The sequence below is a fragment of the Bombus bifarius genome, unplaced genomic scaffold (assembly GCF_011952205.1).
Source record: "Bombus bifarius isolate JDL3187 unplaced genomic scaffold, Bbif_JDL3187 scf7180000009125, whole genome shotgun sequence".
Taxonomy (NCBI): Eukaryota; Metazoa; Arthropoda; class Insecta; order Hymenoptera; family Apidae; genus Bombus; species Bombus bifarius.
The window spans coordinates 2,355,749-2,382,651 of NW_022884914.1; the positions used below are offsets into that span (position 1 = coordinate 2,355,749).

At 37.0% G+C, this 26,903-nt stretch overlaps 1 protein-coding gene across 6 annotated transcripts in view; it reads right to left on the bottom strand.

Moving 5' to 3' along the window:
- Window positions 1–26,903, bottom strand: part of LOC117213552 (semaphorin-2A) — a 553,485-nt gene that overhangs the window by 11,846 nt on the left and 514,736 nt on the right. For all 6 annotated transcript variants that reach the window (XM_033458979.1, XM_033458980.1, XM_033458978.1 and 3 more), the window contains 3 exons: window positions 8,913–8,975; window positions 6,898–7,005; window positions 5,371–5,641 (listed from right to left, as the gene is read on the bottom strand). In XM_033458979.1, coding sequence (XP_033314870.1) covers window positions 5,371–5,641; window positions 6,898–7,005; window positions 8,913–8,975 — 442 coding nt within the window. The remainder of the gene's footprint in view (window positions 1–5,370; window positions 5,642–6,897; window positions 7,006–8,912; window positions 8,976–26,903) is intronic.

Here is a 26,903-nt window from a genome sequence, read left to right on the forward strand (position 1 = left end):
TGCGTGGAAGAAACTGAAACAGGCATTGTGGAGCAAATGGATTGAAGAAAGAGCAAGGATAGATTATGCAAATTATACGCGTTCGTGTATTTTAAGTAGAATACGTCAACCATTGCCTGGCGCGCGCAATGACCTGTTAACTCTGTTGAACATTTAAATACATTTACTTTAGATTCGAATTTCATTTGAATGGGATATTAGCAAGATAGGAAGTAGTATCGAATCAATTTATAAATTGTGCCACTCGGCTAGAAAAGAACAGATTGCACAAATATTCTATTAGTCTTTAACGCTAGAACTACCAATAGTTAACACGAAGCTATTTCTACCAAAATAAGCCAAAATGACTGACCTTTAAAAAATATGTAATAATAGAATATTTTTATATCATATTGAATGATACGCAGTAAAAATTTAAAAAACGTGTGGGAAGTTGTACAAAACGAGGCAACTGGTTAATTGGGTTTCGATAAACAGATTCCACGATTCTTTTACATTTTGACAAATACCAGTCATTTTCACTGATATTGGTATAAGTAGCCTTAATAGAAAATTATTTTGAGTTTGAATACATAAAAAACAAAATAAAAATTATTCTTTTAGTTATCGTTGCGAAAGTCATTACATCATTGCGGGAAAAAATATAACATGAAGTAGGAATTTTAAAATAAAATTGTAAAAGCGGTCAATTTGACTGGTGTGGTAGTTCTAGTGTTAAAAATGTAAGTGGAATTCCGTTTATTTGTACAAAATTATAATCAGCGTCTGATTAAGTGAACTCTCGGTGGCTGAATTCACTTATCTACACGTGAATTCTTATTATATAAACGGAAAATCATAGATAGTGACAAGAACTCCTGTTATATCAACTCTAAGTATACTTATAAACTACTTGTTCCCCGGCAAATTCGTATTATTCAATCTATTTCGTTTTGTCTCCAAATGAATTTTTATAAATCAATGTAGTTAGTAACCATTCAACGTAATCGTTACTCTAAATAGAATAATAAACGAACGAAAGCACGATGGTCGATCAACGAAAATTCATAATATAAAATGGCGCGCGAACCATTTTCATTTAATTAAACAATCATTGTATGCGAAAGATTAATAAATCCACGGCCGCTGTTCCTCTCCCGAACGTTCAGTGTCGTTAGAAGCACACAAATGAACGCGACCAAGAACTCGGCATTCTTCGTAGCGTTGCGGGCACGACAGCGTCCCGTAGAAGGAAACAAATGACCGAGAAGCATCGGATCGTCGTTTGACACGGGCAAGGATCCGTGAAAGTGGTCGGTCGATTATTCAGGACTCGTTAAGCTCTATCCCAGCCAGCCACCGCTCTTTTTACCTTAGCCACCCGGTGTGTTCCATTGCTTCCGTTCACAGAACGCGCGATCCTTTATCCACCCCTGCTCGCACCCGCAAATCGCATCGATCTTCATTCCACATACTTTACCGCGTACGCACGAACGAGACGCTCGAGAATCGAAGGGGTGAGAGGATCAGAAAGAGAGAGAGAGAGAGAGAGAGAGAGAGAAGAAGAGAGGTTGGAAACAGAGGAGCGTACAAGCAGCGGAGCACGTGAACCTATCCGTCTCTCGGGTCTCTCTCCTGCATTTAATCAACGCCTCTGTTAATAGACAAACTCGATGCGGGGAAATGGCTCTTGATGGTAACAGTGCTGGCCTTGAAAGCGAGGGCAAAAGAGCATGAGGAGCGAGAGGAAAGGTGAAAGGGTACCGCCTTCAAATTAAACGACGAAACAAACGGCTAATCATGCATCCCGCTAGTAGCTGATGCGAAGAGGGGACAAGAAGGGCTAGGAAGATACAAAGTGGGGTCGACGTCGTCGTTCTCCTTCACTTTGTGTTACTCCTTTCGTTTCTCGCGACCCTTCGAAAATCCAACAGTCGGAGAGACGAAGGGATAAAGCAAGGTCGAACGTTACCGGCACGCTTCGCATGAGAACGACACCCTAATGAGAAATATAAGGCAAACTACCGGTCCGAGATGCTATTATTTCGCGTGGCAAACGCGAAACTCGCCGCAGTTCACCGCCACAGAATTATCGTAGACAAGATACACAGGACGAAGTTGAAATTAATTGATAACTTCGCTCGAGATTTATGATTCGGTTCTAACTACGGCTGTAAGAAATACGTTCGCGGCACGCGGCGTGAATGAAATTGTTTCGCCACTGTCTACATGACTATTCTTCTTCGAAGGACTATTCTTCGCGAATACGAAGACACGGTGGTTCGTCGCTGTTTTCACGCCTGCTTTTACTTTCGAGCATGCGTTTTCGCTTATAGACGAGGAAGAAGAAATGAGAATTCGTTCGTTACGTTCGAGGATTCTGCGTGTACACAGTTTGATTAATAGCTCAACAAACGGGACAATTCTAATGAATTTCTAGTTTTTGGATTTGTTACAAAGAACTTTGAAATTATACTTTGAGTCTTTTTTCAGATACTTATATAATTTCGTTAGTTACTGATAATTACATGGATATTGATTTACTCAATTCATTGCTTATAGGAATCTTTCTAAATTACTCAAATTTATCGGAGCATCGCATTGTGCACACACTTTTGTTTTAATTGTATCAAACTATTGTTCCTGTTGGTTTAATGTAAAATTGTAAGATTCTTCGATGGTAGAACATATGAAACATAACAGAACATAAAGCAGTGTGCTCAATCTTATAACGTATATTTTAAGCTTGCAATTGGAAATTAGAGGTGCTGAATGCGAATTTTAAAATAACATGTGCATCCAAGGAATACATTAAAATCATTGCCTGACGATATCGAGTATCCTCTAAATTGCAAAGGGTACCTTTGCGCCTTTCCAATATTTCCCCAAACAAGCAGCATCGTTAATATCACTCCGTTATTACACACTTACGCAATTACCGCGGTGCCGACATTACAGAAGGTAATCACAATCAAACGAACCAAACAAACGTAATTCAAACAAATCAAAGCTGTTCGAACGCGTTTGAATCTGATTACCGCATTCCGCGATCCGATACCCGGAACACGTTCTAATCTACATTTTCCAATTTCAACCCCCTCTCTCGAATTCCAACTGGTGTTTCGTTCGGTAACGAAAAATCCAACGAATCGCAATAATCCCGGCTCTCTCACCCTTCCCCGATTCAACGACCTAGCTAAAACTGATTAAAGATCGGAATACAGAGCCGATGGTAAAAAGGGAGTTTCTCTGCGGCATCGACGCGAGAAAATGTTCTCTTCTTTCGGAGAAAGTCTGCCACCGACGAACATTTAGTCGAAGAAAAACCAGTGGTCGGGTGTTATTTTATTACCCCGTCGATTTTTAGAACCGACACCCTCGCTCCAAAGCCCGACTGTATACTAGCTGGTCGCGTTACCCTTCGAACCTCTTTCTATATCTTTCCCTTGCTACGACGACAACCTTCTTTACACAGTTTGCCGTGGAAAAGCGTGGAGCACGCTCAAAAGATAGAAATGTCAGTCCTTTCGACCCTTTTCGGAGAACAGACGCCGCGGTATCGGCTTTATACGCAACTATTTAAGCGAGGTTATACGCGTTTCTTGCAACGTTCAGGCTTCGCTTCAAAGGATCTTGCGTCCTGTAACGAGGGGCTCATTTTTCTTTTTCAGTTTCTTCCTTCCTTGTCTTCTTTTTCTCTTCTTCTCCTTTTGCTGTTCCGCATATTTCCGACGGGAAATCCGCGTTCGGATTGTAATGAAAGTTTCTTTGTTGATGGTGCGAGCCGTAACAAGCGCCTTAAGTGGTGAACGCTGACTTCTATCGCGTCTGGCGAGCACACTGGGAATCGATGAATATTCAGTATGGGTGAGAAATTGATGTTTTCAATTTTATACTCTCTGTTGGATAGAGTCCCGTTGGCTGGATTCATGGCAAGGTCGTTAGAGATAGCGATCTTTCATTAAAACTTGTGGGTGGAGAAAAGGTTGAGAATATTATATTTGGTTTACACTCGGTAGGCTCTTGTGGAATGATATACTTAATAGCGAAAATTTGAAGCGTTTAATATTTCTACATCAAATATTTCTACGAGTATTTCTTTATGTAAATTATCCAAAAAATAAACTTGGAATGTTAAGAAGATGATAAGAACAAGATTTTGCATAAATATTAAAAGCAGAGAGGTATGCTCTAAAATATAATATTGCGAAAGATGAGTTACAATGAGATATGGTAGATTAACCGATGAATTTATTAATTTAATAAATATATACAATAACAAAACGGGAGGATTAGAAAGAGAAATAAATAAATCAGGATACAGGATAAAACTTAAATAAGATAGAATAATCAATAATTAGATACAAATACTTAAAAGTTCAAGCTGTGCTGTTTTGAAACACAATCAAAATTAATCTTCAAGCAGCTAACACAGTCGGCGTTTATCGTCACAGTAATTAGCTGTCAATCACCAGTTAGTAAGGATCAATTAAAGCACGTTAAGCCAGTTAAGCTCCGGAATTCGAGGAGCTTACCGCTCTATTTCCGTGATAGAAGATTATTAACCTATGTTGCATTATACATGAAAATCTATCGATTCCTTTATATTTACCAATAATAAAGCAAACAAAGTAAGGACGGTCAACGAAGTTTATCCTTGCAGAAATAATAGATTAAATTCAAACAAATTATCCTCGAAAATAATTAGAATTCAATTAGACTTATTTTAGCTTTTTTAATTGGTATACATTTTTTTAAATGTCTCAAAAAATCAGTTCTGGATTAGTTACATGATTCTTTGAAAAGATACAGGAGATATTTTTTATTTTAATATAAGGTATATTATCCTTCTTAGTTACGATATCTTATGTAGCATTCCGAAGTATCCGAGAGAACTTCCCTTTTTTACGATCTTTATATTTCATCTTTCAATGTAAAATATTTGATCATCGTTTCATGACAATCCGTACAACATAAGTTTGGCTTGAAAGGTAAGAAGTACAAGCAACTTCAAATAGTTCAATATGTTTCAAAAAATGAACAAATGTTAGGTATCTCGACCAAGAAAGGCATTATAGAAAGTCGATAAAAATGATTTCTATAATTTTGCTCGATAATAATTCTCCAACTCGAAAATTCGATAGAAAAGAAAATCTTCTCTGTTAGCTGACTCTCATCACAGAAACCGATACCTTCAAATCCCTATCCCGATAACACGGTTTCAAATTTACAGTATTATTACGACGATTTCATCTCGTTAGGCTCTACCAGTCGGTATAAAAGTTCCGGTAAGGTGGAGCACTAATTTTCCGCGGATATTGCCTCGTTTCAGACTAAGAAGAAGACGAAGAAGAAGAAGTAAAAGAAATTGCTGTGCAGAAGGGCACTTACTGTCCAGCCATTTCGAGTCGTACTTCAGCGTCCTCTTGAAGCTGAACGCTCTGCGACCGGTGGTTAAATTGTACAGATCCGTACGGAAGATTACGGTATCGGCTTTCGTGAATTCGGCGTTGGTTCCGGAATAAAGAGCTGGCAGGTCCCCAGGATTGCCCTTTTCCACCCACACCGCCGTCGAATTGTCCGCAGGATCGTAAGGACACTTCGCTATGCCCATTCCCACGCCAGGGACGAATTCGTGGCGAGGCAAATGGGTTAGATTGCTCTGCAACAGATATTCACATTGGATACACAAAGGTAAACGATAATGTTCACTTATGTTGTTGTCGCGTTTCGTGTTGTTTAAATTTTAAAACGTTTAGTAGAATTCTTAAGAGTGAGGTAAAAAGATAGTATCGTGCTGGTAGTTCAGTTTCTTTCGTTTCTATTTTGTGTGAATACTAACACTCGTGTAATTGCGAAGAATGCTTATAATTAAATAACGAATGTATTTTGTAGAATAACAAACGTTAGAATAAGAAAACGAAGAACTAAAAATCTCTGAATCCTAAAATTCTAATATCTAGTTTTTGAATATTAGCTATAATACCACGATTCTTAATTTTTCAACTCTGTTTTAAATGTAAATGATATAGAAATAAAACGTCACAGATAGATATAACATATCAATAATGATACCTTATCAGACAAAAAATTAACGTGGTTGATAATAAATGGCATATCGAAGAAAAATAGCTGTATAGGTGACGGAAATTTTGGGACTAAAATAACACGTTCCTACGCAAAAGTTGTACGTTACTGTAGGAAACTCTATTACACGCACGGGAGTCGTAATCTTCGACAAAGCGAGACCAATATATTCTTTGACTTCATTACACGGGTACTTGAACGCACGATTCATTTACCTTGCTGCGTAACTGTAACGCCAATGGCGCTGTGTTAGTAGCAGATACCACTCGAGGAATTGATACCTAAATTACACGGTAACGAAGCAGCAACATCGACGTAGACACCGTCGAGACTAAATTCTGCCTATCTTACCTAATATACTATTTATCGTTAATTATCCATTCATTGAATTTATTAAGTCCTGCTCCTATTTAGAACAAACAAAATGTATTTTATTCGATAAAATGAGAATTCTATAGAATTCTTTGCTCTTATCCAAATTTTCCTTAAACTTCGCTAAGCATTGTAATAATCTAATAGTTACACGAATTGTCTTACAATAATTCTTCTGAACATGATAACTAAAAGTACATCGTATTTCAATTATAATAAAATTCTTCGTTTCACGTGTTCTACGTATAAAACTATAACCTTGAAAATCACAAATTTCTGATCAAAAAGATACAATACGACACGCTGTTAAAAAGCCCAAAAATTTCATTCGCGTATTTACCATTGGCATACATTCGGATTTGTAACACTAAAAAACCCTTCGACACGGAAACCGTGAGTTGGACGATGCGGTTGGTGAAACAAACGGCCGAAATGAAGAACAAACACACAGATACTTACATAAATCACCCAATCCTTGGGCGAGTGAGCGTTCGTGCCGCACATGTAGAGCCGATTGCCGTCCCCCATTGGTTGGATCACCCTTATGTGATTCCGGCAGTCGAAGTGCTGTGAAAGAAGGGGAAGAAAATTGAATTTTCGACGGATACGTGCGAAGAAACGTGGCTCGGGGTGTGGAAAGAGGCGGCGGCGCGGCGAGGACAAGAGTTCGATGCGTGGACAGGGATTTTTCAGAAAATTATATAGAACGAGATCGAGGCAAAGGGTTCCGCCGATGGTCGATCACGTCGCTTCGCGTATTTCGCTGCGAATTGGCGCACGGAAAATAAATTGGTTTTGTCGTCACGTAGAGAGTATTTGCGTGGACCTTACACCTCGCCGATGCGTGCACGATGAATACAGAATGAAGCCGCGATAAGCGGCCGGCGAATTGTGCACCTTAAAAAGTCACCCGTTACAACTGGGGGCAGATGAAGCGATGAAGAAGGAACAAATCGAGGATTATTAGCGACAAGATTTTGTATTTTTATCTCGAATGAATACTGAATGAAAAAGAATATGATAAATTCATTTCTGGTGATTGGAAACAGTTGTCAATCTAATGTCATACATTGAAATGTTCAAGAAGGTTGACAAAGACGTATACGTAATTGAATGGAAGATTAAATGCAAAAATTGTTTTGATATGAAACTGATTGGTAACAGGAATTTTGGATATGGAATTTTAAAACTGTTCGTTCATAAAATGTAACTTATTATGTATTTCACTTGTATCTCTCGAATGATAAATTATTTTCGCACGTTATTATCTTGTTGCAAAGAATCCATATTTATAATTATTTTAATCGTTCAAATTTTAATTTGGCGCTTTCCATATGTTGATAATTGTAGATTACGAATTAAAACGAAAGAATCACGGGAGTACGCGTAGCGTTAAAAGTACAGTAATAAACATTGAAAAAGGAGCATCTAATATACATCTCTGGTAATTACTTTTTCAGACACAATACGCTCACGAAATGGAATAAAATAAATGGAAACGATGTTCGCGTCCAAACGTAAATATCGTTGAGAAATCTGCAATTAGCGTGAGTGGGGCCGAGGTCTTCCATCTCGTTGGGAAATTATCGCTATATGAAAACATTATCACCGCCAAATTGGAAACGTCATCAGACGAACGAATCCGTTCTCAATTAAAGCAACGTCAACGCGGCCGATCGATACTCCATAAAACGAATGGCTCCAAACGGGGAAACATTTTTCGTCTAAAGTTGTTTCCATTATTCCGTTTCAGTAAAAGTTGCGCAGCTCGTTGACAGCTTTTAACGAATCTGTTCGATATCAAATTTCGTTTAGATACATTCCGCGGCCATAAAATTGAAACGCACGGCCCGTTAAACGGGATTTCACTCTTTTCTCCCTATTTCGCTTCCCTTTCTTCTTTGTCTCTTATACGCGAACCATTTATTTTACATGTAAAACGACGAACAACAAGAAATAACGAAGGCAATGCGTTACGATGCCTTCAAATGAACTCGAGTTACTTTTTCTCACAAAGAACGAATAAACGATATCGCGCGCGACCGTCCTTTTATTTGAAATATCATAGACAATTCCAAAAGAACGTTTCTTTTTTTTCGCCTACTTTTAATTATACCCTTAATTCGCGTTTCACCAGGGATTATCGATACGTTTTTTGCCTTTGATACAAAGGGATATCATCGCGTTTATCAAAGTCCATAGAAACTGTGTTCCTTTTCATTTGTTCTCCTTTGTCGAGCAAATCTAAAGAAACTGTAATTTGTTCCTTTTTCTTTCACGATGGACAATTGTTTACGAAATTTTATCCCTGCCATTTGTCTTTCCTCTACTTTTCTACATTTCTGTAATTACATCAGCTCGGCGTTTCTATTTTAAGCGATGCTTTAATTAGATTACGCTGTTATTAAAATTCCATCGAAAAACGACGCGAGCAGGGCCGGTAAACGCGATAATGAAATAAAGAAGTAATTCACCTCTGATTTCCCTTTGGACACACAATTTGCCACGTTGCTGGGTTCCAGATTAAGCGCGTCCCTCTGTAAAAGAAACGAAATCAAATGAGTTATTTTATCGTTCTGTAATATACCTTACTATAATATTAGATATGTAGCACATTTATTTTATTATCCTACTATATACTTTATCGTGAAATCAAATATGCAATATATTTATTTAATCGTTAGTCGAATGTATTCCGATCTCATTCGTCCCCGAATGAGTATTAGGTCGTCCGAAAAGTTTCTTTCGTTTTATAAGGAAATAATGGATGCACAACATTTTCCGTTTTATATTATTTTATCGAATTACGTATGATCCATTTTGTTCTATTAAGATAAAGATTACAACGTTCGACAGACTAGGTTTCGTGTTTGTATAAAGATGCGTTGTCGCAAAAGACGTGTCTATAAAAGAATGACACTTTTTGGACAACCTAATACTTTCGTTCACTACGACTGTTCAGAATCTCAAATAAAAAAATTACACAAATTTTCATTTTCCTAAATAGAGTAACGAATCGGTATAATATAAATACATCAAAGAACGAATGATACCAATATTGTAAAAAAGTTTCTAATACGAAAAATTATTAAAATTCAATGTATCGATATTAAAATATTCTTTTAGGCGCAACTGTACTTTCGAACTTCGTTTGCACGTCTATCTTGCGTCATTTTCAGAAATGAAAAAGTCTCGGTCGGTAAGAGATTCACCATGAAAATGAATCGTTTCCTGCAACACGATGAATCACTCGTCCCTCGAAAGGTCGCAATGAAAGCCAGAAAATTGTATTTCTAAGACGAGCACCATAATTACGAGTCATTTGGTGGCTGAATCTCTTCTTGACTGGAACTCGCATTCTTACGTTTGATGTTCGTTCGTCGCCAGCCATCGTCTTTTCTCCTTTTCCATACAACACTCCTCACCTCAGCGGCATTCTTGCAACCGTCGACTGCTCGACACGGTCGACCTTACACAACGTGAAGAGGCGTGACGAGAGTGTGCTCGACGGTTCGCAAGCGCGAAGAAGAGGCTGCACTCGTGTCATTGTGCGGATCGCGACGCCGTGGCAGACGGACGCCACTTGCTTTTCCAAAGCTCCCTTGCGAATGTGTCGCCCGGAATAAGGTCAACAGACGGAGTTACGGAATTGAAAAAAGTAAAGAGCACCGTATCAAGTCCGGTGTACGTGTCATTGCTCGCGAATTCCGCGACGGGAGTGCTGCTGCTCTTTGATGTTTCACTCTCGATTCGAACAGAACTTCCAGAGGCTCGTCTTTTGCTATTTACGCGGTCGTCGGCAAATGGATGTCTACTTATCGTGTCGATCCAGTTTTTTGATACGACGGTTTTAGTATGATTTTTAGTTAAATATCGATGTTTGTTGGTATATCATATGGATCATTCATGAACCACGTTAATTGAATCCTCAAATTGAGGAGTACAGGAAAATGATGTTATAAATTTAGCTTAGAATTTATCATTATTTGTGTCATCTTCTTGTAATGTGTAAACTTGTACGTAATGAAATGAAGAAATTGACAAAAAATGAAGTTGGTCAGTTTAGGAGATTTAAGAAGCTCAAAGTACGAATCGCGTAAATATTTCCAGCTAAATCTTGGCAAATTTTTATTAATTTTATTTCAAAAATAAATTAAAAATTTATTTTTTAGTGAAGGTTATAATTTGTAGCCTGTAAGTTCGGCAAACTTATGGGCAGTTATACGAAGTTGTTGAAATTCATATACGTTGAATCAGCATTTGAAATTTTTCATTGAATTTCAAAATTAAATCTTGAAATAAAATAATTTAAGATTTTTTCTAATAGATGCCGTATCATGTCCGAAAGCTAAGATTTGGCAAGTCTACGTGTACTTTGGAAAGATGAAGTACTGTCTGTGAATGCTTATGTGTGCGCATGTCTGTGACGATGAGTCTTCCTAAAGACGAAAAGTACATAGTCTAGCGAGTTTAGAAAGAGCAAGTTTTAGCAAACAGAGCTTTTTGAAATTATTCTTATTCATACATCCAGCTAAGCCATTGCTTTCTTTGATAGTAACACAAGACACAAACGTATCTTAATCACTATCAGGACTTTTTATTTATTTCTCGTGTTGCCAGCTTCGTATACAGCAAAAAATTGTAAAATATATACGCGTACATATTTTAAGTAGAAGTGAAATATTTACATACTTTCGAAAAAGTAAAATATTAAAGAAATATTTCCTTAGGGAACATTTCTCGAAACTTTGAATGGCTATCAAACAAGATTGGACGTCTATACATATGATACAAGAATAAAATACGATATCCAATATTTGTATTTCCTTATACCTTTATTCGAATCTATATTTTCCATCACAATTCTCATGCATTTTATTTTTCTCAACTATCAAGTTGGTATTATTCCTAGCATTTTGAGGGCTTTACGTCGATAACAGCTTGATCTTCGTAGAATCAAGCGATGAACAATAAATTAAAGATTATACATTAAAATAAGATCATTTATCTATCAAGGAAACCGGTAAGAAAGATCCAAGTATATTATCGGAAAAGAAACTAATCAAATTATGCGACTGAATTATAGATCACATCGTTTGTTTCAAGCACAAGCAATTTCTGCAAAATAGAACGCTAAATATCAATTCAATTATTTGAAGTTTAAAAAACCTATAATAGATATCTGATCAGACGAAAATGACAAATATTTTATGAAAGTTTATTTCAAGTGCATTCAACTGCAAAATGTAATCGTTTCAAATATATTATTTATATAAAGCTATAAATTATTTCAATTATTATAATTATTTCAACTGTTGTTTCTTACGCTGCTAAATAATTAATTCAAGCTTAAAAAAATCCGCAGACAAAAATACAATTAATTGAGCAGCAATGTTTGAACTGTAATTGATTCATATACTAAGATCGAACTGTTTTTTCACCGTAATTACGTAACGGAATTCATTAAATGATTTATAATAAACACGAAATTCAAATAATCTAAACAATATTATTTAACAGCGAGAAATCACGATTTATTTCTATAATTCTTCTGCAACGTTCTATTAATATGAAAGTCCAGAGATTAATTCATCGAAAATAATTACGTTTTGTACTCCATTCAACTACGCTTTCGTTAAAATTATTCGATTCATTTTTGTTCTCTCCTTTCACAGAAATATGACAAATTTGTATATATTGTTGAATTTGTTACTATATTTACATTAATATTTATAAAATAACAAGACAGCAGGAATTATTAATGATTCGAACATCGTTTTTAACTGTCTATAAACAATGGAACGTTTAAACTAAATAAATATCCTTTGTACACCAGTGACTATGAGCATTGTTTTCACTAAAATTATTCAAAGCACTTTTGTTCCCTCATTTTAACAACATAACCATCTTCATAAATACTACAAATACGTTTTTCCATACATTTCACATCAAATTTATAAAATATCCGACAGCACGAATTTCCAGCTATTCCTTCGTCCATTCTTCGCTCAACTTGGACGATTCAACGTCCGAATTAAACCAAGCTAAATATTGCCATTTTTACGAAACGTCACAAGGAATTTTATTGAAATTGATCTGTGACAGTAAAGCCGCAAGGTCTTTCTCTGGTAAACCGGAAAAACGGAAACCGCGAGTTGCAGACCCTTCGGCCATAGATTTCGACGCCTTCGTGGAGCGACCCCTCGTTCACCGTCTCCCATTCAGCCAGAGCATTTCGTGTGCCAGAGGTCGTAGACACGATCCGGAAAAGGAAGTGGTTCGTTTGCACGGTCAATCGTCCGAAACGCGTTGCCTTTAACGATCGATCTCCTGCGGACGTCGCGTGCCGCTCCCCGCTGATGTCACGGCCAGAAACCGCGTTGATCCTCGAAATTGTCCTAGCCCGGGAGAACGCAGGGGGGAGAAACCCGAAACACCGTCCTGTGACAGTGATCTACGGCTAATAAATTAACGAAAGAATTGTTTTTGCTTGCGCACGCGACCACACCGTGATATTTATTCGGACGATGCGGAGGACAGTAACGGGGGACGCACTCGAAACGGGCAAATTATGCGACACGCCTGGTTTTCATGCGTCTGATTTTTACAATCTCGATGGTGCCACGTCTTTCTTTTTTATTTTTTGAATGTTTCACACTGACGGAGTTAATCATCAACTACGATGAATTAAACGTGGCTTGTGGCGTTGCAAGTTCCGAGTCTTTATGCCGCTGTTTATAAATAATTCGACACTTACAAATTGTTACGAATATATAAAATATAAATATATTTGAAATGAAGCTCTTTAAACTCATTTTGGCTTCTGAACTTGTCTCAGACAACAATCTGCAATTGATAGATATTGATAACAATAATAGTTAATATTAATTGATGGGAATAAAAAAACAATAATTAAAGCGAGATCAACTGAACTTAGAGTAAATGAAATATCTTAAAAATTTATATACATTTTATGAAATGTCAATTATTCATTGCAAACAAACGTGAAATTTGTGTGATTCAAGTATTCTTTTTGTTAATCGAATCGCACCAGATATTCTAATATTTGTGGACGATAGTGTATTACTGATTTGAGATAAATCTAAAAATTCTATTGTATGTGTTCAACAGTTTAATTCGGTTTTCTATGTAAATATGTATATAGTTATTCAGTTGACATATCGGAAATACATAAAGCAATGCTCCAGATGTTGGGAATTATACATGGACAATTTTTTTTATCTTATTTGACCATATTTAAACTTATGTATAAAATGCAGTTCAGAGTATACTGTTCAGATATCAGATATTTTACATATAGCACATAATCAACCCGAGCGAACAACGCAAGAAGCTAAAAATATGTTGAAATATCGAGTGAAAGAAATTTAGGGCACGAGAAAATATCCAGATATTTCAGTTATGAATACAAATAAAAGAACTTCTGTTACACTCGAAACTTTTTAATCCAATAATACATTGAAAGAAATATTTTTACAAAAGTCGAAACTTTTAATTAGTTACATCTACAATCCAAAAGTTCGATAATAAAACTAAGATACAATGAGATACGATATACATAATTTTAGCAAACGAAACACGTCGTCTAATGCGATGCATTGAAAGTAACCAAAGGAGAAAATTATTTCCGGTAGAAAAATTACATGTTCTCCGGAGTACACGATAAATTGCGTTTTTGCGACGTCGCATACGTTAGAGACAATATGTGGTATTTGATCTCGCAATAGGTTTTTGGCGAACGTGGAAAATTATTTGTTCGGGCTGAAGGTAGAATGAATCGCCTCGAACCGAATCGAATCGTCTGGCTCCCGGCAATGGCCGTGTAAAATGGAATTCCTGCGAGGAATTCTATTCTACGAGCTTTTGGTCGCTGGAAGTTCGCGAATCGCGCGACTCGAGTAAACCCGGCGCGTACCACGATTTACGCGGCTCGATTCGAACCTCTCCGATATTCGCTACGATTCCGATCGCTTGGAATACACCGAATACGCCAGAAGGGAAATTTTCGGCCGAGCAAAGACCAACTTTACGCTCCGCTGTAAAGAGAAAATTACCCGAATTTGTTTGGCTCGATATCGTCCAATTTCGTTTCTGTGGATAACGTTTCTCGCGTGCTAACTCTTTCACGCGATGGTTAAGTTTCTAATTTCAATTTTTAACTCGTGATATTAATGTTTTTAAATCCTTTGATCTCTTAGCGTTTCAAACGAGCTGGATAATAAATGAAAGTTTTATTGAGGTAGAATAACCATTAGCTGCTACGTTAACTTCATTATTGAACTTTCCACGAATGAAATGAGGTCGATTCCGAGTGCTTGAAAAAGTAAATTTACTTTTGATTTATGGGCAAGTTTTTATATTACGAATTATTATATTCAGGGGAATTAAGTAAGTTAAACATTCCTTTTTTTTCTTTTAAATAAAGATACTCACATTTTTACACGTTCTTAACGTAGAATTTTTGCTTTCAGTTCAGTGAACGTCTTTGTAATTGGGCTCCGTTTGTACGGATGTATTATTTCTTGCATGGCTGCGTTTCTACCCGTGGAAAATGGGTTTCTTAAAATGGAAATAGAACTCCTCGTTTACAAATAATTAGTAGCCTCTGTTTTCCTTGACCCATAACTGTTAACTGGACGATTCTTAAACACGTCTCGAACATGCAATCACTTTGTGACATAGCACTGGTATTTCTGTCATTATACACGCGTGGAATATATTAATTGAAACAAAGGATTTATACCGTGCACACAGCATTTTCATGTTCGATTAAAGTCCTTTTTCTACTTGTCAGAAAAGGTGCTTATCAAAAGCACATTAATAACATTTCAGAAACAGGTTACACGAGTATCGTGTTACACTAGTAGACTCGATGTTTGATTTCATTCGATTCTTTTTTCTTCCAACACGTAAAATACACTCTTCTATTTAATAAAAATACGTCATTATCGATACACCATATTGATTGCTAAAGTACGTCTAAATTACACATGTAGCCTTCAAAAGTAATGCTCTTTTATTTAATAAAAATATATTGATACCAATACACATTAACAATACGATACAATATATGGTGATAACACATTGCGTACGGGACACGAGATATCTCGTTTTTAGCAAGCCGAACGTTGTAGCCGGGTCACGAGATATCTCGTCCTCATGTTTTTTTCGACTGAATCAATGACTTAGGCAACCAAAGACAAATGTTTTCGTTACGTTACCTGGGTAATGAAACCTCGCGCATTCTTGTGACAAATGACGAGCAAAACAACTGAATGTTGATATTCGAAGCATGTAAGAACAATCAGTCAGTATAGCCAGTACATCGATAGATCTGTGCTAATTAAAAATATGCGGACTCTGGTAACGCGTTGAACCCGTACGCAATGTGATAAAAACTAGTTAAAATAAAATGTCGTATGCGACTCATATGGCAAAGCATTAAACTACAATTCCATATATGGCATATCATAAAGCAACAATACCGATCAACATGCAGTACATTCGTACAATCACGGAAACGTTCGATCGCAGCTGTACATCCGCAACATCGGGTAATCACACGCGTACGTCCACAAACACGCTTGTCCTCAAACACTAGCACCCGTCCCTCCAACATATATGTAGTCTTGCGTACCTGTGTACGTACGAATATATAATCGTGCACAAACACGTGCGGATCACGCACGTGCACGTTGGAACAAGAGGGTGCACAGGTGGACACGCACGCACACGAATGAGTAATCAAGCTGCAAACCTGCCATAGCTAAACAGCGAAGCGCGCGAGCGCCACTCGCGATTCTGTGATTACACGATTGCGCTTGAACGAGCGTGGAATTGCGTGTACACGTCTTGTTCTCGAAATAAGTCGTTGGCCTTTGGCCTTTATCGTTTCGATTTCTAATTCCAAAGTTAATTTCATTCACGAGACAACGAGATTTTTCCCGGTGGAACGAAATGCACGTTCGATCGGTATCGTTTCAGAGGATTCTAACTTGCAATGGGAAACTCGCGATAAGAATCGTAACACGAGAGTAGCGACTCTCTACTTTGGCTTTGATCGTGTTCGTCCGATAGAATGTTAATTACGTTTGAACACGATTGACTTGTACAAAGATGACTCGTCCGTGGTTGGCTACTAATTGGTATTTTGTAAAGTTGAATTAATGAGATGAGTAAAATTAAAACGATCTCTGAAAATATCTGGACACCCGTTTATTTTGACACAGTGTATTATAATTATAAAATTGCGGGTAAATTGAAATGCAATGATTCTATTCCTTTTAATGGAACATTAGGCAACATAGTGATTACTTTTTAGCTAAGTTCTGTGATTCACATTGCATGAAGCTACTATGCAATGGAATAGTCGCACTAATTCGTAATGTTTCTTAGAAATTTTATAGATTTATATCGATGTATTTTTGGACATTTCGATGATTTTTTTATAAAACATCTGGAATTCTTCTGGAATAATTCTAGTGTTAAAAAAGAGAAAAATTAAAAATGATTTCTGATCTTCGTGTTACTTTGATTTGATATTAAAACCTACGGTTCTTTTCGTTACTGTATAACTGTGTTTATTATTTCTTGAAACAGAGAAAACGAGATTCTTCTTCAAGAATGTAAAGATCTTGTAACAGAATCTCTCTAATTAAATTGTATTACAGGCTTTTCAAGGCAGAGTTTCCTGAAAATATAATTTATACGATAAAACATTAAAATTGGGCGGAAATAAGGACGGCGAGTCTATATCGTTCCAGGAAACTTAACGTTCGCGAAATATTTGTTAAAGGAGGTACGTTAGCGAGATAGTAATTTTCAGAGATCTGGCCGCGTATAAAGATAATCTACTTACGAACTACGTTACGTTCGCTCGCTCGGTACAATTATTCTCGAAATACCAAGCACGTGGCTGGAGAACTAGTTCGTCTCGAAGTCGCTTATATGCGCTTGGAATTTCCTATGCAAAACGATAGTTAACTAGGTAATAACTGAATAGATCCCGCACTATCTTCCTGTTTGACATCTTCACGTTCGACTCGATTTAACCGCCATTCTAATATTGATTTTAACAATTGTCTGAAGCTAGTTATCTGTTGCTTTTGTCGAATTCGCCCCACTTTCGACATGACACGTTTTCATTCAGATTCCTTTTATTGTATTACTCTGCTTCCATATCTTTGTATGAATCGACATTTTGTATCAATCGACATTTGTTTAAAAATACAACGATTCAATTATTCAATATGTAGATTCGCTACAAACTGAACGCAGATATAGGGAAACAATTATTCTAGAGATGTAGATGATTAAGAAGATGTAAACGAATTATTCGATTCAAGTAAGCAATATATTAGGTTGCCCGGAAAGTGTTTTTCTTTCGCAAACGTATTTTTTACAACAATGCACCTTCATACAAACGTGAAACCAAGTCTGTGAAATGTCGCGGTGTTTATCTCAACAGAACAAAATGGATCGTACGTGATACGACAAAATAATATAAAACAAAAAACTTTGTGCGTCTATTATTTCCTCATAAAACGAAAGAAACTTTTCGGACAACCTAATACATTTAAATACCACAATTTAATTTTTTAAAGGAAAATTTATATTATACGAGTCTATCCTTTATCGTCTTTCTCGGGAAATCAATTTGGTACGTAAATAGCTTTGGTCGTGTCAAATTTTGTTATTCTACTGTCTTTATCGCACTGCGAAAATTCTAATTTGTGAGAAAAATCTCCCAATGGATATGCGTAGAGATTATCTAGGACCTGCTAGCACAAAGTGACTCCCACACACTGTCGTAATTTTCAAAATATTCACCTTTTTCTCCTTCTAAGCATCAGCATGTGATGAAAACGAAAAGGAAGACGTTTGCCTCGTATAAATTTCACCTTAACCTGTTATTTCTTCTTTCTTCCTTAACACATTTCCCTAAATACACCTCGCGTCTCCTAAACGTACCAAAATTACGATCACGCACTGTTCTAATTCTCAAAATATCCACCTCCTATTTGATGTGGTTCGTATGCCTGTAGAAACAATCCAGTTGATCATAAGGAGGAAAAACGGAAGGGAAGGCGTTTGCCTCGTGTAAATTCCACCGGTTGGCCCGTTAAAATCATTTAACGATGCCAGCCTCTAGTACAGCTGCGCGTGGCCATTGATAACGACGTATTACTCGTTAAGCAGCCTGGTGCATTAAGGCTGCGATGTACACACCGGGCTAGCCGGTAATTAAAAGCGGAGCCATTCCCGGTATCCGCACTTAACTGCAACCCAGCCAAGGATCTTCTCGTTACACTAATCATTACTATCCGGTGGTGTACGCCGAGTTAGAAATAGCGAGGCTGCCGGGAAATGAAGGCGCTGGATCAAGGTGTGGGTGAAAGTATCTTCGAAAGGAAGAACGAAACGAAGACCGTGGCTGAGGCTGTGCTCGAGTTCCTCCTTCGTTCCCTTTTTCTTTTCTTCTTTCCTCTTTTTGTACGCGTGTCGAAGGGTCGAGTGAAATGAAACATGTTAATGGTATTGGCTACATGGAAAAGGTGCGACGACGAAATGCAAATGCTCCTCGTTCAGAGGAAAGAAACTCGTGTTGAGTCATTAATCTATCGAAAGACCTGCTTTGTAACTTGTTTATGCATTTATGTTCATTCGTGTTTCATTCGATTTTCTACGAGCGTGAAAAATCTCTTTGACTGTGAAAACTGATGGCTGTGGAAAAAACGATAGTTTAATCTTAGATATGTTAAGTTGATAGGAAGAGTTCGTTGCTCTTCCTTCGTTGAAAGGAGAGAAATTGATTGTTTTAATTGATATTTCTATTAATTAATCTTTGTTGTAATATTCATTATTGTTTGTGATTGCCTTTTATCTGTCTAATTCATTCATTCAATAGCTGCTGAATTTTACAACAACGTCTCATGTACATCATTTTATGTTAAAAGTTAATAAATATATCTTTCATAATTAATCGGAAACGATATTTTTTATAAATAGTAATATTGTGAATAATTCTGTGAGAGTGGAATAATTATAGAAAAAGTTACAGGATACAGAAGCATAAAATGTTTTTACTACTGTTTTCCAGCGAGATCGAAATCGTGAAACATTATAATTCTACTCTCACACGTCGACAGCGTGTCGTTAATTAAGAACGCTCATTTGTGAGCTATAGTAACAGTAAATGAGTCATAGAATCTAATATCGGAACCAACTCACGACGTTTTTCCATTACCATCGTGAGCTGGCCGACATAAAAGTTTATGTAACTCGTAAAATTTTCTCGCCATTACGTTTAGTTAATATTAATAACCCATGCGTAGCACAGTTCTTGAAAATGTAACTTAATAACCGCAGAACGTTTCATAAACTATAGTTGCCTCTTTTTCACAATTAAACAAAAAAGAAATTATTTAACGATAACATATCTGAATAAACTACACCGACATAGCTTCTAATTTTGAAAATAAAGGAACACATAATATCATACGTCACTTATACACCTGAATCATTTTAGCCCCTTGTTTTATAAACATTTCGCTCTTAAATGAAATTACGTTATGCAGTACTTACGTTAAATGAACATTCAGAAATAATTTCGGTTCAATAAAGTTTCGATACAGTACGCTGAAATGAGATTCAGAAATAAAATGAAATTTTATCGTGAATACAATTTGCATTAGTTACAATACGGCTATAATTTAGAGAAGCAGAAATAGGAAACGAGACAAGAGGTTTAATGTAAAATCGATAAGGAAAAACCAGTGTTTGTTCAATATCGATCATAGATCTCGGAGTCACGTAAGCAAAGAAAGAACCACGCGAGACCAAGCGAGGCCGACGATTCGTCTAACGGTTCAATTTCAGATTACAACCCCGATATCAGGCCTCCTTCTACGTCGTTTTTCTAACGAACCTCTCGTATTACCAGGGACCCGTTAACGAGCTCGCGAAATGGGAACGCACCTTAATCTCGCTCGGTTTCTGATTAAAGGCTATGTTCTCTAGTCCTTAATTCACTAAAGAGCAGCAGAAAGTTCTCGAGCAGGCAGACGGAGAACCAAGAGACGCGAGCAACTTCAGACTAAGAAAGAGTAAGAGAAACAGAAAGAGAGAGAGAGAGAGAGAGAAAAAGGAAAGAACAGGTGCAAGTTACCTATATAGTAACCTACTACTCACTTGGTATGTCGGACTTAAATGTATAGTTGTCTAGATCAGAAAAGAGAATGTGATAGTGGAATTAATGTTTTCTTTCTGTTTGGAATGTTACTGCAAAGGTTTCAATGTTGTTTTAACGTTCCTTTATAGTCTTTGTAAAGTGTGAACAAGAAATATTTGTATTGTAAATTTATTGATACGATGAGAATCAAAATATATACTCGATATTTTAAATCATTTACAAATTGTATAAAATATTGTATAATTATATAAAAAAACATTTCTAACTATGAATTGAAGGATTTGGAGCCAGTCAATAGGAACTTAAAAAAATTACAAACGAAATTGTCAGTTTGCTGAAACATACTCATAGTGCCAGAGGAAATTCCTATAAGAATATTATTCTGTGCGATTCGATACAAAATAACGTATCTTATCGTATCCTCTGTCACTGCCTCCATTAATTAATCATTGATACAAAATGACAGTTTTTGCTTTCATAGGAAACAATATACATAACTATTCCAATCTTCGCGAAAGAACATAAGTGTCTATATATCACATTACAAAATATTACAGAATATTCAAAATAATACGAAACGTTAATATTTTATATTTTCCTGCGATTACTTAACTAAGAATAAACCAAAATAGCCAAAATAGCCAAATCTACACAATTAATTCCATAAGATTATTCAATAATAACCAAAAACATCCTATTTCTCACAAGTCTACCGTTTCACAACCACAGCCACGTTCAAGCCTAACATGGATACGTTCTATGTGTCTCTAAAGGTTGAACCAGGTTGCCAATCTCACCAGGTCACGTATGGATGCTGGCAATAATTTTGTCAGCTGGCCGGGGTGCATCATTTTATCGCGTTGCCTACGATGCCATTAACTTTACGGCACCGGTGTGCCTGGCGGCATGCAAACGCCTCGACTTCCATTATCGGCCATGGTACGCTGACTATTAAACAGAAATATCTACCGTCTCCCTGCACGTTGGTTGTATGTGTTCCGACCTCAAACTCCATCGACGGAGCCGGATTTCCGCGGATTTGCTGCAGGCAGAAAAGTCGACGAGGATCGAGTGCGAGGCCACGGGGCGTCCCCAAGCCGCGTTTACACGCTCAGTAAGCAGTCCTAGAGGAAGAAGTCTGTCCGTCGTCTTACAGACGACGAAAGTCGTTGACGCTTGCATTTTGAGACGACGACACCGAATTTCAACCTCGCCGCACCGTATGCTGAAATGTTGCCACGCTGCCTGACAACTTGCAAAGGTGTTGAATTTCGAGTTTGAAGAAATTACACGAGTGGATATTTGACTGGAAGAACTTTGGGTTTTATCGAGAAACACGTAGAATATTATCTTCTCTTTCTCATTAGGAAATTTCTTTTAGAATTTATCATTATTGATATCATTTTCTTTCGACGAATGAACTTAAGCGTCATTCGTATCTTGAAAATTGATTGTTAATTACGTATTTATGTATATAGTGAAATCGAGAAACTAATAAAAACACGGAGTTGATCGATTTTGCTTCCGAGAAGGTAAGTTAAAAATTAAATTCCCTGACAATTTTACATTGGACCGTGTAATTAGTTGCATATTTGTAATTTTATTGGAGCACGAAATAAAATATCGTTCCAATAAATGAAGTTGTCTGGTAGTTTTATGCGCTTGTAGCTTCTGGTATTAACATACTTCTCAAAGCATCTTGGCTTTTTCACTTCTTTCTATGCGGCTGCAGCATCTTTGCATTTCATTAGACTCCGTCGCTTCCTCATTTAGCCGTTAGGAAACAAAAGCAACGAAAAGTATGGCTGAAAAATAGGTCGAGGCTTTTGAAGGTTGGTTTGTGGAGCCATGCCATCAAAGACAAAGAATCTTCTTAGCAGCGAAATATATACTTCTGAAGTACTGCCGTATAATATTCGTTATCGCGTGTTATATATACCTTACATCCTTTCCACTGTATTTTAATTGAACATTTTCCTTTGCAATTTTCCAACTTCAATTAACCGATGTAATCGTGTCTTCGATAGATCGAAACTTTCAGAATTTAATATCATGCACACGATAAATCTTTTAATCTTCTTCTATGTATATTGTATATCATCATTCATCGTTAACAAAGGAAGTTCAACATAGTCTCGTTACAATTAACTACGTTAACAAATACTACACTAATGAAGAAATAATGAAGAAACATTTCTAAACTTCGTAATATATTTTCAATGACACCGGCGTATAAATTACTAGCAAATATTTTATTATTAGAACTTATTATTAGAATATTTTATTTAGAACGGCGTTCATATGAATTTTTCGGGAGACAAATAATTTATATAAAAGGAGGTCATTAATTCTCTCAAATTCCCGTAATTCATTGTTCATATAATGGTTCACGATCGGATAAGTATATTCAAACGGCAAGAATTCATTTAGTCAAACACGAAAGAAAATTTCGTTAATTAAATAAAATTCGCATAAACAGAGTTCGACTGTATTAATAATTTATCATAGATTTAACCCTCGAGCAACAACAATTTCACAAGCAAATAACCCAAATCCAAATCCTAAACCTCAACAAATCAATTCTCCGAAACATGTCATCCTATATTTTTCGTCCTGAGCGATTTATCGTCAGCCAAATTTAAATAAAAATCTCTAAAATCCGCAAAAACAGGTCACACACTGAGTGAAGGCAGAGAAAAATCGGTCAGGTTTCTAAACGAGCAACGTAATCACTACTAGGACGGAATCTTTTCGACGTGTGGATCGGGGCGAAGAGAACTGCCTCCAAAAGGTGCAACCGGGTGCAAGAAAGGCGGCCTGATTATGTAACAAAGATGAGAACTCTGCGCGAACATCCAAAGCAGAGTGTCCACATGTAATCACCGCTCGTGTCCCAGTTCGGACCAAAACTCTCTTGCTTTGCGCCTCTACGTCTTCAAATCAGCCACGGTTCTCTGCCGTCTGCGCTTCTTCTATTCAAGAGGTCTCCGCGCGGTGCTATGCTCCTCAGAGGGTGGCTTTAGACTTTCGGCATCCGGCTTGATTAAGCTCGTGGCGAGGCGATGATGTCGCGAATAGAACACCCAGAGGTTGTCATCTGGTCGTTAAACTACGACGAACTCGTTGCTCCTTCGTTCCTGTACCTCCTCTTCGCCTCTTCCCATCTCTTGTTTCGACGGTTTAATCATCGCCGTGATGTCGCGCGTCTGCGAATTCCTCGGCCCAATAGCGAGTCAAGAATCGTTAACTAAAAGTTCTGATAGCGGTTGATCCTTAAGATGCGCGACGCTTTTTGATTAATCTTAGCTGAACAGAAGTGCTCGTCTCTTTACTACGCAGGTTTGATCCCTCGATTGGCTTTCTCTTAGGACGCGAGATGGTCGTAATGAAATTATTACTTCAGGTATAGCCTTGTCTTTTGAAGATTCAAAGTTTCAAAGATTAGTAAGGAAGAAAGGTAACGATGCAATTTTTAGAAGAAGATTTGGGATTTCTCTACAATTTGGAAAGATTTAATTACAGCAGTCAGGGAAAGAGTGTGATACGCAATACAAAGTTAAAAGAAATAGGAAATGATTCATAAAAAATGACTATTTATATTCATCATATTGTGTTAATTGCAATTATGTTTAGGCATATAATAAAGACGTGACTTAAAGAAGCACACGCATATCCATGTATTTATATTTTTGAAATTTCGTTTCCTCTGTGATAAGGAGAACAGAAAACATATTACCATTGATCGAAACAAAACTATAAAGATAAAAAGTAGCAGAAAATAAAATCTAAAATTCAATTTCACTCATGCAGGATATAGCGTGCCATGAAAATGTAATGCCCTTTCCCTCTGCTTGATAAATCATTCCACACCTATACGACTTCATTTATACTCGAAACAGAATTGCATAAAAGTGAAATCGAACTACATTTATGGTCAAGGGTAGAATGAAATATTTAGGGAGCCCGTCGTCTTTTTACGAATGACATTTTGATCGGAAGTAAAAGAAAGTGGAACGTCAGTCTATACGGCGACTGGTACAATTTACCGTGCTAAATTATTGAAACGACCAAGACCCACGGTTTTCTCAGGGGTATCGACACCCCCTAACCTTCGAAATTCGAGGCCCGTAATGGTACCTGGGAGGCGTGGTTAAAAATTCATCGGGCTGAGCCACCGCGCCGCTTTTTATCTCATCAAATAGTAACGCACGGTACTGAACCGTTAGAAGATAGAATCGTTTCTTGTCGCTACGTGTGCTATATACTAATAACCATCCATGAGGAGAAATTGTTAATACAGGGAATGAAGTCGGAAGATTTACGTTCATTTTTCAGTTGTTGGTGCCAATTGAAAATTCTCTATACCATGCGATGTATCTATATTCATCATTAAATTTGTAATTTGAATACGATACTCAGAAAAAGAAATATGTATTCCTTAAATATAGACAGTCATATTTCTACCACTATCTCAAAGGTATGGTCCCTCAGGTTACTTGGTGTCTCATTTATTAAAACACTATGTCGTACAATCTAGTTCAATCTAATGTAAATATTATACTGTTATTCGATCATTCGTATTAATTTCTCACAATTGAAAATATTTAATTCCTAGCTTCTTCACCACTAGTTTCTAACAACGAAATAAAAATTCAAACTTCTTTCAAAGATTTAAGCTATCTTCTCGATAGAATTTTTCGAAACCTTTCAATCGCGTAATTCACGAAGAACTAAAAACTCGTCGAAAGCGACACCACGAGTGCTAAAACTGAAATTTAGATAATTCCGTGTCGTAGACCAAGTGACAATACCTGTATTCGATTCGCCTTGCAACTAAACACTCGAGCTTCGTCGTACATAAGTGATCATACGCATAAAATTTTCGCGATCAGAAGCGATGAGACCGAAAAGTGCCTTTCGTTGTCGATCACTACCGTAAGTCACTTTTTCTTAATGGAAACCGTCAAACTCGCGCGCCCTTCTGCGATCCGACGCGAAAGATAGAGACAGAAAGGAAGTGTAGCAGGAAGAGCTGAAAATGGAGAAACAGAGTGAATGGCGGATACACGCACATCGTGTGCGCACATCGAAGGGAGAAACAGGATAAGAGAATGGGAGGTGGATGGGGAGGTAAAAGGAGCGAAAAACCGGGATTCAATCTGCATTCAATATTGATTTCAATCCGATATCGTGGATTCCAATTTTTGTGATTTACTTCTTACACCGGCGGCGTGAAAATTATCTACGCAGTGAAAAAGGCCGCCGGAGATTTTTGAAAGTCAACTCCAATGCATACCGATGTCATGCTCTCATAGATCATGCGATTCATTGTTAGGGAGAATGGGGATGCATTGACGATTCTAATAAAATCAAGAAAATGATGCTTCTTGAAAAGTAAAAATCGTACAAATATAAAGTTGGAACGAGATATTGGTAGAAGATGTATTATAATAATTTGTACGAGTGAGATTGTGGAATCATTTGAGAAATAGCCATCAGCTTATAACATTATGTAATTTATTTATATTCGTGATATCATAGAAATTATTATCTGCATAACTGTGTTTCATGTTCTACATGAATCTTAATAATTAATTTTAATCGCTAGCTTGTACGTTGATATCAATTCAATCTGTTTATATCTTTATCAATAATAAGTGGAAATTACCAATGAGTTCCGGAGTAACAATTTTACGAGTTAATGCTCTTATAAATTGAAAAACAAATTATTAAAATATTAAAATTGATACAAATAAATCTACGCAAAATTTATATTTAGTGACACCATTAGATGCCAATTTCTGTTAAAACAAATATTGTCTTGTTAAATGTTCAAAGCCAAACTACACAACTTTGAAGTTATCGCTATTCACGCTTGAACTATAATTTTTGTCACATTCCTTTGTTCACGATTCTAATCTCCTGTGTCCACCAGGCATTTACAGGAGCAAAGTTTCGCAATCGAGGGACGTGAGAAGCGGGTGAATCCTTCGCGTCATCCGTACCAATTATAGGAAGTCAATGAGGTAGAAGAAACATCTAACGACCAAAGTTCCAGGACATTAGTGTCCGCGGAGGGTAAACGTCCACAACGCGCAGATAACAAATTATCAGGCTTGATTTTGCCAATGACGAACTCGTTCGCGCGATATATCTCGATAAATTATCCGGAACTATGCTCGAGGTGAATTGCATCGGTGACGTGGATTTTAACGATCAAATGGGACGATCGTAAATCCTCGATGCTCTGGAT